Source organism: Mirounga leonina, unplaced genomic scaffold (assembly GCF_011800145.1).
Source record: "Mirounga leonina isolate KUSES-001 unplaced genomic scaffold, KU_Mleo_1.0 Mir_82, whole genome shotgun sequence".
In the NCBI taxonomy this organism is placed as follows: domain Eukaryota; kingdom Metazoa; phylum Chordata; class Mammalia; order Carnivora; family Phocidae; genus Mirounga; species Mirounga leonina.
The window spans coordinates 5,020,453-5,034,435 of NW_023270825.1; the positions used below are offsets into that span (position 1 = coordinate 5,020,453).

At 48.9% G+C, this 13,983-nt stretch overlaps 1 protein-coding gene across 3 annotated transcripts in view; it reads right to left on the reverse strand.

Moving 5' to 3' along the window:
* Positions 1-13,983, reverse strand: part of EML1 (EMAP like 1) — a 180,781-nt gene that overhangs the window by 2,197 nt on the left and 164,601 nt on the right. For all 3 annotated transcript variants that reach the window (XM_034993199.1, XM_034993198.1, XM_034993200.1), the window contains 5 exons: positions 13,144-13,232; positions 3,268-3,365; positions 3,077-3,164; positions 1,570-1,665; positions 77-207 (listed from right to left, as the gene is read on the reverse strand). In XM_034993199.1, the coding sequence (XP_034849090.1) occupies positions 77-207; positions 1,570-1,665; positions 3,077-3,164; positions 3,268-3,365; positions 13,144-13,232 (502 nt within the window). The remainder of the gene's footprint in view (positions 1-76; positions 208-1,569; positions 1,666-3,076; positions 3,165-3,267; positions 3,366-13,143; positions 13,233-13,983) is intronic.

Below are 13,983 nucleotides of genomic sequence, written 5' to 3' on the forward strand. Positions count from 1 at the left end.
CGTGACGCATGCGCCCCCCGCGGGCACAGGCCGTGACGCATGCGCCCTGAGGACAAGGTCCGTGAGGAAGACGTACCCTGAACTGTGAGCAAGGGTAAGAGAACAGGTGCACTTTGCCGAAGTCGTCGCCGGTGGACAGCAGCTTTCTCTCATGGGCCCGGCACACGGCATTGATGTCGGTTCCGTCCGAGCCTTCCGGCCACACTCCTAAAACGAAGACCACAGACAGAGCCCTGAAACTCCAGAGACACTAGGCCATGCGGCACAGGGCCCGCCACGAGCCCTCAGGGGGATCAGCTCGCCCGGAGTCCCTGGCTTTCGAAGCCGGGCCGGAAGAGCTCCCAGCCTGCCGGCGATCGTGTCCGCCGGGGCGATTCCCAGATCACCCGTCCCGCCCGAGGGGAGAGCCCCGGCAGGCTCTCTGGGCTCCCACGACTTCCGGGGCCCCTTCCTTCCTGGCTCGACAGCGGAGAGAGTGCCAGAAACCGTGGCTCTGGACGCAGGGCCTTTTCTTTATTCCCCCAAAGCACCTGAGCTTCCGAAGCTGGCTAGTCCTCAGCCTACAGTTTCCTAACTTTTTGGGTTTTTTGGGGTAACTCTATATGTGAGTCTCTCCAAAGGAGTGTTCAACCCTGTGTGTGCCTTTCAGGGTTTTTTTTTAAGATTTTATTTGTGTATGAGAGAGAGAGTAGCGGGGGGAGGAGCAGAGGGAGAGGGACAAGCAGACTCTGTGCTGAGCGTGGAGCCTGACCTGGGGCTGGATCCCACGACCCTGAGGTCACGACTTGAGCCAAAATCAAGAGTCAGACGCCCCTCAGGTGTTTCTTGGTATCGGCTCTTTGTGGCTGCTGCTGGCCTGGTCTACCCGGCAGGTGTGCTGTCCGCCTGCCATGGAGCTGGAGTCTGGTTGGGCGGGCAGTGTCCCCTGATCATTGCCATGGGAAACATTGTGGTCCCAGTAACTTTGGATCTGAGACAGCTGAATGTACATTAGTTTCTCAGCTGGCAGATCTAGTGTGAACCCAGGAGTTCCTAGCATTTGTACCAGAAAATGATAAATGCCAGCTCTAAAGAGATTTGTGAAATTTTGACCACCTTATTGACTTAGAGTCTTACGTAAAGAGATTATAGGTACTGTCTTTTCTTTTTTATTCTACTAAACTGTCTTAATTTATTTTACACCATTTATATATTCCAATCTCAACTTTAAAGGAAGTGAAAAATTTAGTTAAAGAACCAAAAAAAGTATAATAACTCTAACAAATGATAAAGAAATAGATTGAGTGCCATCTGGCCCATCTAAGAAGTTTGGCACAACCGCAAAGGAGAAGATTCTAGAGCATTATCTCAGGACTTATTTCATACAATAGAAAAGGGTTAAACCTATCTCTCTGGTTCTTGCCTGGCCCTTCCCCTGGGAGCTGCAGGGAGCGTGTCCTTTTAGGGTTCATGTGGCAGCAGAGCAGCTGGACAAAACCAGTGACCATGAGAGTTCATAACTATTAGAGAAATGTTCTGAAAGTGGATACATGTTATGTGTGAACTGAATGAAAGCTGCAGAAAACTTACCAAAGACATGGAACCCCAAAGTGCAGGTGTATGTAGCCCATTCAATGTCTCTCGTAGTTTCCACACTTACGACTTGCTTACAAGCAGAGGGAACCCCTGGAAAAAGCAAATCCAAGTCTGGTGACATCTAAGCCGAAGGCCCCTCTCCTCCCCTGACAAGGCTGGCCCTTACAGCCCTGCCCCGCCAGCGTCAGAGCCACGTGGAGTGGGACCCTTTCCACTTCCCAGCCCCGTGGGAGCCAGGCTCACGACTGCAACTGTGCCTGAGCCCCGGGGCCTCCATGGGCACCACCTCCCATCTATCTCCCTCTTTGGGTCTGTTTCCTGCAGTCTGGCTTCTCTTTCCTTTGACCATCCATGGGTACCTTGCCTTCAAATGCTCACGGTCTCCCTCCCCTGCCCGCCCACAGAGCCTTCGAACAGCTCAGCTCTGCCACCTGCTGTTCATGTCAGGCTCCCCAGCCATCCCCCTGCCCACCACCACCACACACCCCTTCAGCCCTGAGTTAGGAGTGGAAGCTTATGGAAACCAGTCATACCCAGGTGATTTGACTGCTCCCCAAATGAGCTCTCACTCCTAGAGTATGAGACCGTGTCTGAGAAGATTTTAGACCCATGGCCTGTTTCTGAAACCCATCCCCCTTCTTCTGCCCTGTGTCAGGCAGGACTTTGGGGAGGGCGGAGAGGGAAGACCAGGTGCCACCTGGCACATGCTAGTTCCCTCTCTCCTCCATCTCCAGCAGCTCTACCTGTCCAGCTCCTCAGTAAGTGGATGGCTGCCTCCCTACCTCCCCACTGGCTCTTGATGCCTACGGCCTCGTATCTGAGCCCACACTTCCTGTCTACAAAATGGGATAAGCCTGGAAGAGCTATGGATAATGACAGAAAATGTATGTAAACTTTTTGGTACTTTTTAGTATTGCACTATTTAGTACCATCCAGCAGGGTGGACACCAGGCCCTCCTCATGCCCCACAATCCCCTGTGCTTAGCCCAGAGCTGGGCACATGACAGGTGCTTGACCCACGTGTGAGGAGCCAGTGCTCAGGAAGTACTGGCCTTACTATCCTCAGTGTTCTCAGGTCCTGCCTGGACACAGACACCGCCAGGAGGGGTCCTAGGCGCTGCTGTCCCCCCAGGCAGGAGAGACTTCACTGTGTCTGCCTGCTTGGGATGATGCCTTCACAAGGGTCCCCAACTCTCTCCTGCCCCAATTGCCCCCCTCGGGCCTCTCCCTCCAGGATTTGGCATTTTCCTTCTTGGAGTCCCATATCTTCTGCTCCGCAGGGGCCCACGTCAGCCCGAGCCCCCAAGGATCTCAGTGGCAGGAAGGATCTTAGAGGTGGCCCTGCCCGACTCCCATTTTATAGAAAAGGAAACCAAGGCCTGGAGATGACAGCACGTGCCGAGGCAGTAGGGGAAGTGGGGTTTGCAGGAGACCCCATTTTGGTCTCAGAGTGAACGTTCTATGTGATCCGAACCCAGACAAGCCCTGGGGTGCTACTCACAGTAAAGGATTTCATAGTCTCCAGAATTTGACACGAGGAATTGGGAGTTCACAGACCAGTCCAGGTGAGTAATGAAGCTGGAATGACCCTGGGAGAGAAGAGCAGGATGTGTTTCACGTGCCTCGTAAATTCCCGGCACGAGGGACATGGGGTGACCACACACATCCTGAGAAAATGAGAAGAGCGCCTACCGAGCACTTGCCGACACGCGTGTACTTCCTCCCATTGTCACTGACTCCGTAGATGTAGATGCAGTTGTCATGGGAGCCGATGGCTAAGAAGGTCCCGTCTGCAGAAATATGCAGATGACATTTGTTTTAAAAATAAACACTTATCAATGACAAGGGGTAATGTTAGTGACATCACAGATTTAGAAAAATTAGCCAAATCAGTGACTTAACTCAAAGAGAAGAGTTTGCTTTTCAGGAAGTCCTACGCCACTTCCCGAGCTGTCTTTTGGAAATCCACTCCTGACCAGATCTCTCCCCTTATTAGCCCCATCCCTGCCACTCCCACATGGAAGGACCGAGACTCATTCCCTCCAGGATGTGGCCACATCGCTCCTCACTGAGCGCCAGGCTCTCTCAGACCTCTGCCATACTGTCCTCCCTCCCACCCCCCTGCCCTGCCTGGAAGGTCCCTCCCACCTCACCTCTGCACACACTGTCCTCCCTCCCACCCTCCTGCCCTGCCTGGAAGGCCCCTCCTACCTCACCTCTGTGCAGGCTGTCCTCCCTCCCACCCCTGCCCTACCTGGAAGGCCCTTCCCGCCTCTCTTCCAACAGGCCATCAGTTACCATTTTTGCCTAGGTTTCTGGCCTCAGGAAAGCCTAAGGAACGGGGCTTTGGTGCTTGTGTGGAAACACAGGGAAGGAGCTCAATATAACATAAAAGCAGAGCCCACTTTTGTAGCCGGTGGAGGAACTTGCCAAGTGTGAAGGCAAAGCGGGGAGATCCACGATACACTGGGAAGGAAACAAGGCCTGAGAGACTAATCCAGAGGAGGTCAGACTTTCCTCAGGCCAGGAAGCAAAAGGAAGGAGACAGGAACCGTGTGGGGGGCGGGCACCCTGAGGCACAGAATGGAACACAGAGTAGCGGGGTCTCCGCACACTGGCTCGGGGACTGCGATGTGTCCCTGCTCGCACCGAGCACCAGTGCCTCCGTCCGCAAAGCACGGCAATTTTCACAGCAATTCAGAGGATTCCCTGGACAGTGTTTGTAAAGGTCCTGGTGGTCACTGGCCGTCGTTAGTTGTTAATAAAAGTCCCCCCCCCCCCACTGTCATCAGTTTCCTTCTCCCAAGGTAAGGAGTCCTACAGGAAACAACATGGCCTGACACCATCAGGAAATGGTGTTTCAGGAAGTCCTAGCCTTGGCCAGGTCAAAATAAGGGTGTTGGCAAGACCAAGTCAGCCTGTCCCATGTGGGAATCCTGGCGGGATGGGGTAAATAGGCCAAGGACAGCGGAGGCCTGGAGAAGGAGACCATCTATGGCTGACGGTTCTCAAGAAGGCCGGAGAGCTGCATGGGAAACCGTCCACCCTTGATTCCCCCAACTGACCGGGCCCTGACAATAATGATGATGATGAACACTAAAGGTTAACCATAATTATTATCAAATTATAACAGTCCACATTTATGTAGTGTCCACTAGGTACCATCCTGTATTCACGTATTTCATCCTCATAAACCCTACAGACAGGTAGATATCATGCCCATTTTTCAGGAGAGGAAACTGAGGCACAAGGGGCAAAGTAACTTGCCCAAGGTCACACAGGTTTATAGGAGCTGGGATTCGAACCCAGGCAGTCTGACTCCAGAGCCTGGAGCATTTTGTTGCTGATTCTGCTGCCCCTGTGACACAGATTAAGGGTAAAGCCTGCCACGTGATGTGTCGGCATGCTGGCTTGTACATTCTTAAGCCAATGATCTCCAGATAAGAATTACCTTATCATCTGTTAACTCTCTCTCATAATGGAACCATTTATTATAATTCTGACTGCCCCAGCTCTAGGATTTCGAATGTTCTAAGTACCTCCTGTAAGTGGGATCATAGAATATTCGTCTCTTTGTGTCTGCCTTATTTCACTCAGCATAACGTCCTCAAGAGTCATCTGTGTTATAGCATGTGTTAAAATTTCCTTCTTTTTAAAGACTGAATAATATTCTGTTGAATGGCTATACCATAATTTGCTTATCCATCCATCTACTGATGGACACTGGGGTTGCTTCCACAGTTAAGAATAATTATTATAGAATAATAATGCTATGAGCATGGTGTACAAATGCCTCTTTGAGGCAAGGGTCACCTGGTTAATGAAGAAAAGCTCTGAAGCCCGAGAAGCAGAGTTGCTGGTAAGAAGAGCTCTCTGGTCTCCAGGGAATGGCCATGAGTATAACTGACAAGAAATATACTCTCCGAAGGACTCTGCTCATGTCAGCCGGAGCTGATAGATATGAGGGCCTTCTAGGAAAATAGGGTGTAGACGAGGGCCTCTTGCACTTCACAGACATTCAGAATCACAAAATGATGCGAAACACATAAAACACATAGAAGAATGCAGAGTATTGGCCAGAATTAATAATAAAATATGATACTTAAAACATCAAGAATGAAAGGCATTCTGAGCTGAGTAAGCACCTTCTCAACATCAAAAAAAGGTTCCAAGGTGTCTGGGGGGTTGTCTGTTTAGGGTGAGAAGTGTGAACTTTGCTCGGGCACAAGGAAAACACCCCTGGAAGGGTGCTCCTTCTCTAATGAGACCTGTGGAGATTAAGAACACAGCTCCACCATGAGGTAGAGACTGCTGCCAATCAGCTTATAAAATAGAGGATTCCTACAGAGCAGTAGCAGCTCAGTCTTGGCCAAGTATTTCCAAGGACAAAACTGCTATTTCCGAGAGCGTTCACATAGCTGAATATCCTGCATATCACAGAAACATAGCATTTCCTAAAACACAAGCATCCAACGACCAGGCCTAGAAGCAGGGGCCCGCCCAGCAGCCATGAGCACTCTTGGCACCCACACTGTCAGGACTCAGCCGCCAAACCCCGGTGGCTTCCATTGGCCCGTGATGAGAAAACCGAGCAAATATACATCAGTTCACAGTGGCACCCAACCCACCAACACCAACTGCTCACTGTTAAGGGGTACAGAGAACAAATTCACTATCTTGGAAATTGGTATATAAAGCAAAAGAAATCAGGCAGGGGCACCTGGGTGGTGTAATCAGTTAAGCATCCAACTCTCGGTTTCAGCTCAGGTTGTGATCTCAGGGTTGTGAGATCGAGCCCTGCGTCAGGCTCCACGCTTAGCACAGTCTGCTTAAGACTCTCTCCCTCTCCCTCTGCCCTTCCCTGCTGCTTGCTCTCTTTCTCTCTCTCAAATAAATAGATCTTAAAAAAAAATCAGGCATTTATCTTGACTTTCCTTAATGAATGCTACCATGCTATTGGATAACAAAGTAGATGATTAGCAGTTTTGCTTTATAGAAATAAGATATCTAATAAGTGAAGAAGAAAATCTAACATTGGCAAACCACTCATTTGTAGTCCCTCGTGAATCTGGGCATTGGGCACCAACAGCTACTAATATCACCCAAAGTGAGAGAAGCAGATGTGAGTCTCTGGTAGCTGGAAGACAGCAATACATGCAGACCCTGAATGGGATCCAGCATCTAGATGCAAACATCACATCAGAGGGAGTCCAGGGGACAGAGGAACATGTTAAAGGACACCACGGGGACGCACTCAGCAAAATCCAGAGTGGAGAAAACACTACGGGGGAAAATGAGCCTGTTCCTTCAACAAGTAAGTGAACAGTGCACACAAGAGAGAGTGGGGAAGGGGGTGGGGGAGGGAGGGAGAGAGCAAGCACAAGGAATGATGGATTAAACGGGACTTCAGAGATATATCAGACAATTACCACAGGACAGCCTTTTTTGGATCCCAATTGAAACTGTTAAAAACAAGTCAAGTGAAGGGCGCCTGGGTGGCTCAGTGGTTAAGCGTCTGCCTTCGGCTCAGGTCATGATCCCAGAGTCCTGGGATCGAGTCCCGCATCGGGCTCCCTGCTCGGCGGGGAGCCTGCTTCTCCCTCTCCCACTCCCCCTGCTTGTGTTCCTGCTCTCGCTGTCTCTCTCTGTCAAATAAATACACAAAATCTTAAAAAAAAGTAAAATTAAGGGCGCCTGGGTGGCTCAGTCGGTTAAGCGTCCGCCTTCGGCTCGGGTCATGATCCCAGGGTCCTGGGATCGAGCCCCGCGTCGGGCTCCCTGCTCGGCGGGAAGCCTGCTTCTCCCTCTCCCACTCCCCCTGCTTGTGTTCCTGCTCTCGCTGTCTCTCTCTCTGTCAAATAAATAAATAAAATCTAAAAAAAAAAAAAAAAGTCAAGTGAAAATCTGAATACTGACTATGCGAATACCTGATGATATTAAGAAGTTAATGCTATTTGGGCTGAGGAGGTGACAGGGACACTGTGGCTATATTAAAAATAAGCGGGCAGGGCTTCCAGCGGTGGCCCAGTGAGCCCGGTGAATCCTCTCCCCATAAAGCAATGAAAAAGATGTACGAAGCCGACAAAAATAACCACTTCCGCACTCTGGAAATTGATCAAAGACGTAAATCCATCCGGGAAGCGTTTATGCTTGGAAAGCTGCTGAATTCGGGATGAGGACAGTAGGAGTCCCCGGTGCGCTCGCCGGGGCTGCGCTCTCCCCTCCCAGCGGCTCGGCGGGCTCAGAGGCTGCGGCCGCGGGCGCCAGCAGCTTTGTTTCCGTGGTCAGGCGCTCACTCCACACGAAGCCCTGGGCGACGCCTACGCCCGCCAGCAGCGCTGTGGACCGAGTGACGGTCTCCAGCGCGGGCGCCCGCAGCCCGCGGTCACGGCGGAGGCCGGAGCGCGCCCATTCCCGGTGACGGGAGGCTAGGCACTGCGCGCGCGGGCGCGGGCCGGAGAGGAGCGCGGCGACCCGGACGCTCGTGGCCACGCGGACGGTGCACGCGCGCCCAGGGAGGATGCCGCAGGGCCCGCGGCCGCAGAGGCCGGGCAGCCCCGGAACCGGCCCGGCCGCCGGCCGCGCCCTTCTACCCGCACACGCGTCCGCCGGCACCGGATGCGAGCCTTCCCGGCTGGACGTGTTTGGGCGCAACTCTGTCCCTCCTCCGTCCAAAATGCATGAGGCCAAGCCGAGAGCCGAAGAGAGAAACTAACCGGCTCCACGGGGCCAGTGGGAGATTCCAGTCCTTCCCTCTGAGCAGCTGCTAGACCAGCCAGAGTAGCGGCAAGGACACAGATGCCTCGAACAACACATCAGCCAGCTCTGAACACGGTCCACCAACTTGTCCCAGCCGACCAATCGAGAGCACTGCACCCGAGAGCGCACGACGCACATTCTCCGCAAGTACACCTGGGACATCGTCCGGGATGGACCAGTGCCAGGCTATAAAAACAAGTCTCGGGCGCCTGGGTGGCTCAGTCGTTAAGCGTCTGCCTTCGGCTCAGGTCGTGACCCCAGGGTCCTGGGATCGAGCCCCGCATCGGGCTCCCTGCTCCAGGGGAAGCCTGCTTCTCCCTCTGACCCTCTCCCCTCTCATGCTGTTTCTCTCTCGCTCGCTCTCTAAAAAATAAATAAAATCTTTAAAGATTTTTATTTATTTATTTATTTATTTATTTATTTGAGAGAGAGAGAATGAGAGACAGAGAGCATGAGAGGGAGGAAGGTCAGAGGGAGAAGCAGACTCCCCGCCGAGCAGGGAGCCCGATGCGGGACTCGATCCCGGGACTCCAGGATCATGACCTGAGCCGAAGGCAGTCGCTTAACCAACTGAGCCACCCAGGTGCCCCGTAAAATAAATAAAATCTTAAAAAAAAAAAACAAAAAACAAGTCTCGATGAAGTAAACGTGATTAAAGTCATACAAAATACACTCTAGGCCACAATGGAGGTGAGTTAAACAACAACAGGAGGAAATATGGGAAATACCCCAAATATTCGGAAATTAGACAATACGTATGTAAATAACCCATGGGCCAAAGAAGAAATCATTAAGGAAATTAGGAAATATTTTGAATGGAATGGAAATGAAAACACAATATATCAAAATTTATGGGATGTGACTGAAACAGTGCTCAAGGGGATTTTTTTTTTTTTTTTTTTTGGGGGGGGGGAGAGAAACAAAGGAGGGGAAGGGGCAGAGGGAGAGGGAGAGAATCTCAAGCAGGCTCCATGCTATGGGGTAACCCTGAGATCATGACCTGAGCCAAAATCAAGAGTTGGACGCTTAACCAACTGAGCCACCCAGACACCCCTCGAGGGGAAATTTATAGTTTTACACATCTCTACCAGAAAAGAAAGGTCTCCAATAAGTAACCTAAACTTCAAGAGCAAGCTAAATATTAATCAAGCAGGGGAAGGGAAAAAAATAAAGATCAGAACAGAAAAGAAAAAAAAGAAAAAGGAAAATCAATGAAAACAAAAGTTGGTTCTTTGAAAAGATCAACAAAATTGACAAACCTTTAGCCAGACTGACCAAGAGGAAAAGAGAAGAGACAGAGTTTCCAGAATCAAGAATGAACGAGGAGACCTCACTGCTGACCTCAGAAAAATTAAAAGGATTATAAGCAAATATTATGAATGATTTAATGCCAACCAAGTAGACAACTCAGCAGAAATGGACAATTTACCAAACTGACTCAAGAAGAATAAACACTCTGAATAGATCTACAACAAGAAACTGCATTAGTAATTAAACCCCCCCCCACAAGGAAAAGATGGCTCACTAAATTTACATGAATTCTACCAAATATTTAATGAAGAAATAGTATCAATCCTTAAGAAACTCTTTCAGAAAATAAGCAAGGAAGGAACACCTCCCAACTTACTCTGCAACAGTACTCTCATAATTATGCCACACAAAACTATCACAGGAAAAGAGAACTACAGATTGATATCCCTCAAGAACAGGGACGAAAAAAATCCTTAATATTAACAAATGGAATCCAGTGATATATAAAAAGGATTGATACACCATGACCAAGTGGGATTTGTCCCAGGAATGCAAAGTTGGGTTAACATCTGAAAATTAGTAGACCATATTAATAAAATGAAGGATAAAAAAAATCACTTAGCGGCGCCTGGGTGGCTCAGTTGTTAAGCATCTGCTTTCGGCTCAGGTCATGATCTCAGGGTCCTGGGATCGGCCCCACATTGGGCTCCCTGCTCAGCCAGGAGCCTGCTTCTCCCTCTCCCACTCCCCCTGCTCGTGTTCCTTCTCTCGCTGTCAAATAAATAAATAAAATCTTGTTAAAAAAATCACTTGATCATCTTAATAAATATATTTGACCAAAAAAAAAAGCATTTGACAAAATCCAACAGCCGTTCATGCTGAAAACCCTAAACAAATTAGGAATAGAAAGGACCTTCCTCATCATGCTAAAAGGGCACTAACATCATACTTAATGGTGTATGACTGAATGCTTTTCCTCCTAAGACTGTGAGCAAGGCAAGGATGCATTCTTGCCACTTCTGTCCAACACTGTCCTGGAGGTTCTACCTAATGCAAGAGAGAAGAAATAATTAAAGGCACCCAGATTGGAAAGGAAGAAATAAAACAGTCTTTATTTGCAGATGACATGATCCTGTAGGAAGAAAATCCCAAGGATTTTACACACACACACACACACACACACAACACTACTAAGACCAATAAAAGAGTTTAGAAAGGACATAGGATATAAGATCCATGTGCAAAAATTGATTTTATTTCTCTATGGTAGCAACCAACATTCTGAAAATAAAGTTAAGATAATTCCATTGCCAATGGCATAAAGAGAACTGACTTAGGAACAAACTTGACAAAGGAAGTGTGACTTGTGCACCAAAAACTATGAAACATTGCTGAGAAAAATGGCAGAAGACCTAAATAAATGGACAGATATTCTGTGTTCAAAGAGTAAAAGACTCAGCATGGCCAGGCCATCAAATCTCCCTATATCGATCTACAAGTTCAACATTAAATCCCTATTAAAATCCTGGCAGGCTTTTTAAAATGAGAAATGGACAAGGTGGTCATAAAATTTATATACAAATGGTGAGGACCTAAAGTAGTCAAAACAGCTCTGAAAAGGAACCGCAAAGTTGGAGGAGTTAGACTATTCATCTTTGAAACTCACTCTGAACTCCCAGTAATCCAGACTGCGTGGTGCTGGCACAGGGATGGACATCTAGGTGAACGGGACAGAACTGAGAATCCAAAAATAAACCTTTTTATTTTACGGGTCAATTGGTTTGTGACAATAATGTCAAGATTATCTGATAGGGAAAGGACTGTCTTTTGAATGAATGATGCTGGGACAAGTGGATAATCTATATGCAGAACAAATCAAACTTTCACCCCTTGCAATACACAAGAATCACCTGGAAGTAAGGGCTAAAACAATCACCAATTTTTTTTTTTTTTTTAAAGAGGGAGAAAGAAGCAGGGGAGGGGCAGAGGGAGAGAGAGAGAATCTCAAGGGGACTCCACGCTGAGCCTGGAGCCTGACGTGGGACTCAATCCCAAAACCCTGAGATCATGACCTGAGCCAAAACCAAGAGTCAGACACTTAACCGACTGAGCCACCCAGGCGCCCCAACAATCACCTTTCTGAAAGAAAGCAGAGGGGAAAAGCTTCATGACTTGGGTGCGACGCTAAATGCATGATCCATCAAAGAAAAACCTGAGAAACTGGACTTCATCAAAATGGAAAGCTTTTGCTTCAAAAGAAGATGAAAAGATAAGCCACACCCTGGGAGAAAACATTTGCAATTCACATAGCTGGTAAAGAACTTATACACAGACTACAGAAAGCGCTCTTACAACTCAAGAGTAAGACAGAAAACCTAACTAGAAAACAGGCAAAATACCTGAAAAGGTATTTCACCAAAGATACAGGAGTGATTGACAGGCACGGGCAAACAGGCCCAGCATCTCTTACGGCTGCAGGGGAGGTGCAGGTTAAAACCACAGCGGGATACGACTCCACTGCTACCAGGAAGGCCGTCATAAAAGAGGCAGGTAATAACGGGTGTTGGTAGAAATGCAGAGAAAAACCAGAACCCTCACATGTTGCTGGTGGGAACATGAGACTGTGCAGCCTCTCTGGCAAGCAGGTTGGCACCGTTTCATAAAATGTTACACACAGCTTTACCATACAATCCATCAGTCCTACTCCTAGGAATGTACCTAGGAGAAATGAAAACAAATGACCACAAAGAGACCTATAAGTGAATGTTCCCAGTGGCGCTCTTCGTAATAGCCAGAAACCAGAAACAACCCCCATGACCACTGAGTGATGAACGGATAAACACAGCGAGGTACATCCACAAAGTGGAATCCTATCTAGCAGTTAAAATGGAATCAACTACGGATACATGCATAATAACCCGAATTAATCTCAAAAAACAGTATTCCAGATAAAAGAGGTCACATGCAACAGGCTCCGTAGTATATGATTCCATTGATATGGAATGTCCGGAAAAGGCAGTTTATAGGACAGCAGATCAGTGGTTGCCAAAGGCTGAGGGGTGGGAGTAGAGCTTAATCGCTAAGGGGCAGGGAGGGAACTTTTGGGGGTGATGGAAAGGTTCTCGAATTGGTTTGTCATGATGGCTATACATGGCATGAATTCACTCAGTCACTGAGAGTCCATTTATAATGGGGAAAGTATTGTATGTAAATTACTCCTAAATAAAGCTGTTAAAAAATAAAGAGGCCTCATCTTTTTAAGATCTGGACAGTAATATTAACAGATGAAGGGCTAAGTTCTGGGAAGTGCTTCGGAGGGGTGGGGGGGGGGCTCTGGATGAGCCAGATCGGCTAAGTGTCTGTATTTCTGCAGCTGGGTGATGAATACATGGGGATTCAGTATGCAAATCAGTCTCATTTTGTCTATGTCTGACAGTTAGATGCAGTATAGTTTGGCTCCGCCCAGGAGGCTTGTGAGATTTCTTCCTTAAAAGACATCTACACAGGATTTCATAACCGTCATAACTGTATGGCGAGCAAACAGCAGCTCTCACCCACCCGGTGAGTAACGCATGACGGACAGCTGTTCGTTTCCATCCGTGTGAACGGTGACCAAGTCTTTTGTTTCCGTGTCAAACACAAACCACCTGTTGTGAAAATGAGAAAAAGCACGGTAAGTTGTTTGGTGAGAAAATAAAGGGAGCCTAGTACACTTAACAGTAACTATTAAAAACTATTCCTCTCGGGGCTTAAGAAATACTCTGTGTTGGCTTAACAAGAATGCTTATTCCCGGCTCTTCCTTAAGGAAAAGTTCCTTCATATGAGCATTTCCTAAAGAAAGAAGCAGCATGCTGGCTTCCCTTGGAAATGATTTGGTTCCCGTGTGGTGATGGGGTCCTCGGTGTTTGAGTTTTGTCACTTACGTGTCAAAGGACAGGAAGCCCTAAGGCCGGGCCTGTGGCCAGAGGAGGCAGCAGGGGCTGCCTGCACAGTTTTACCCAGAGATCTGGCCCCAGAGCAGCGGGGTGGGTCCCAGGGGGTGAGCTGGGACAGCCCTGGGGTATCTGGCCTGCTGAGAATGATGCTGGAGGCACCAGCCAGGGGAAAGCCAGGGTGGAGAGAGAGGTGGGAGGGCGGCCACAGGACTGGTCTGGGCTCCGTGTCCTCGATTATAAAATGGGAATGAGGGCCAAGTCCACCGAGGAGGCCCAGTGTTAACGCAAACTCTAAGGGATACAGATGTGCTTCGTATCTGCCGGCAAGGACACGGTACTCGGTATGTGTACTCTCCGGCCTGTGCGTTTGCAGGTGGTGGCAGGAAGAGGACTCCAGGGTTTTCAGGGATGAAAAGGCCTGGGGGTGCCCTGCTGTGGCAGCTTCAGACCCAGGGGAGCCCA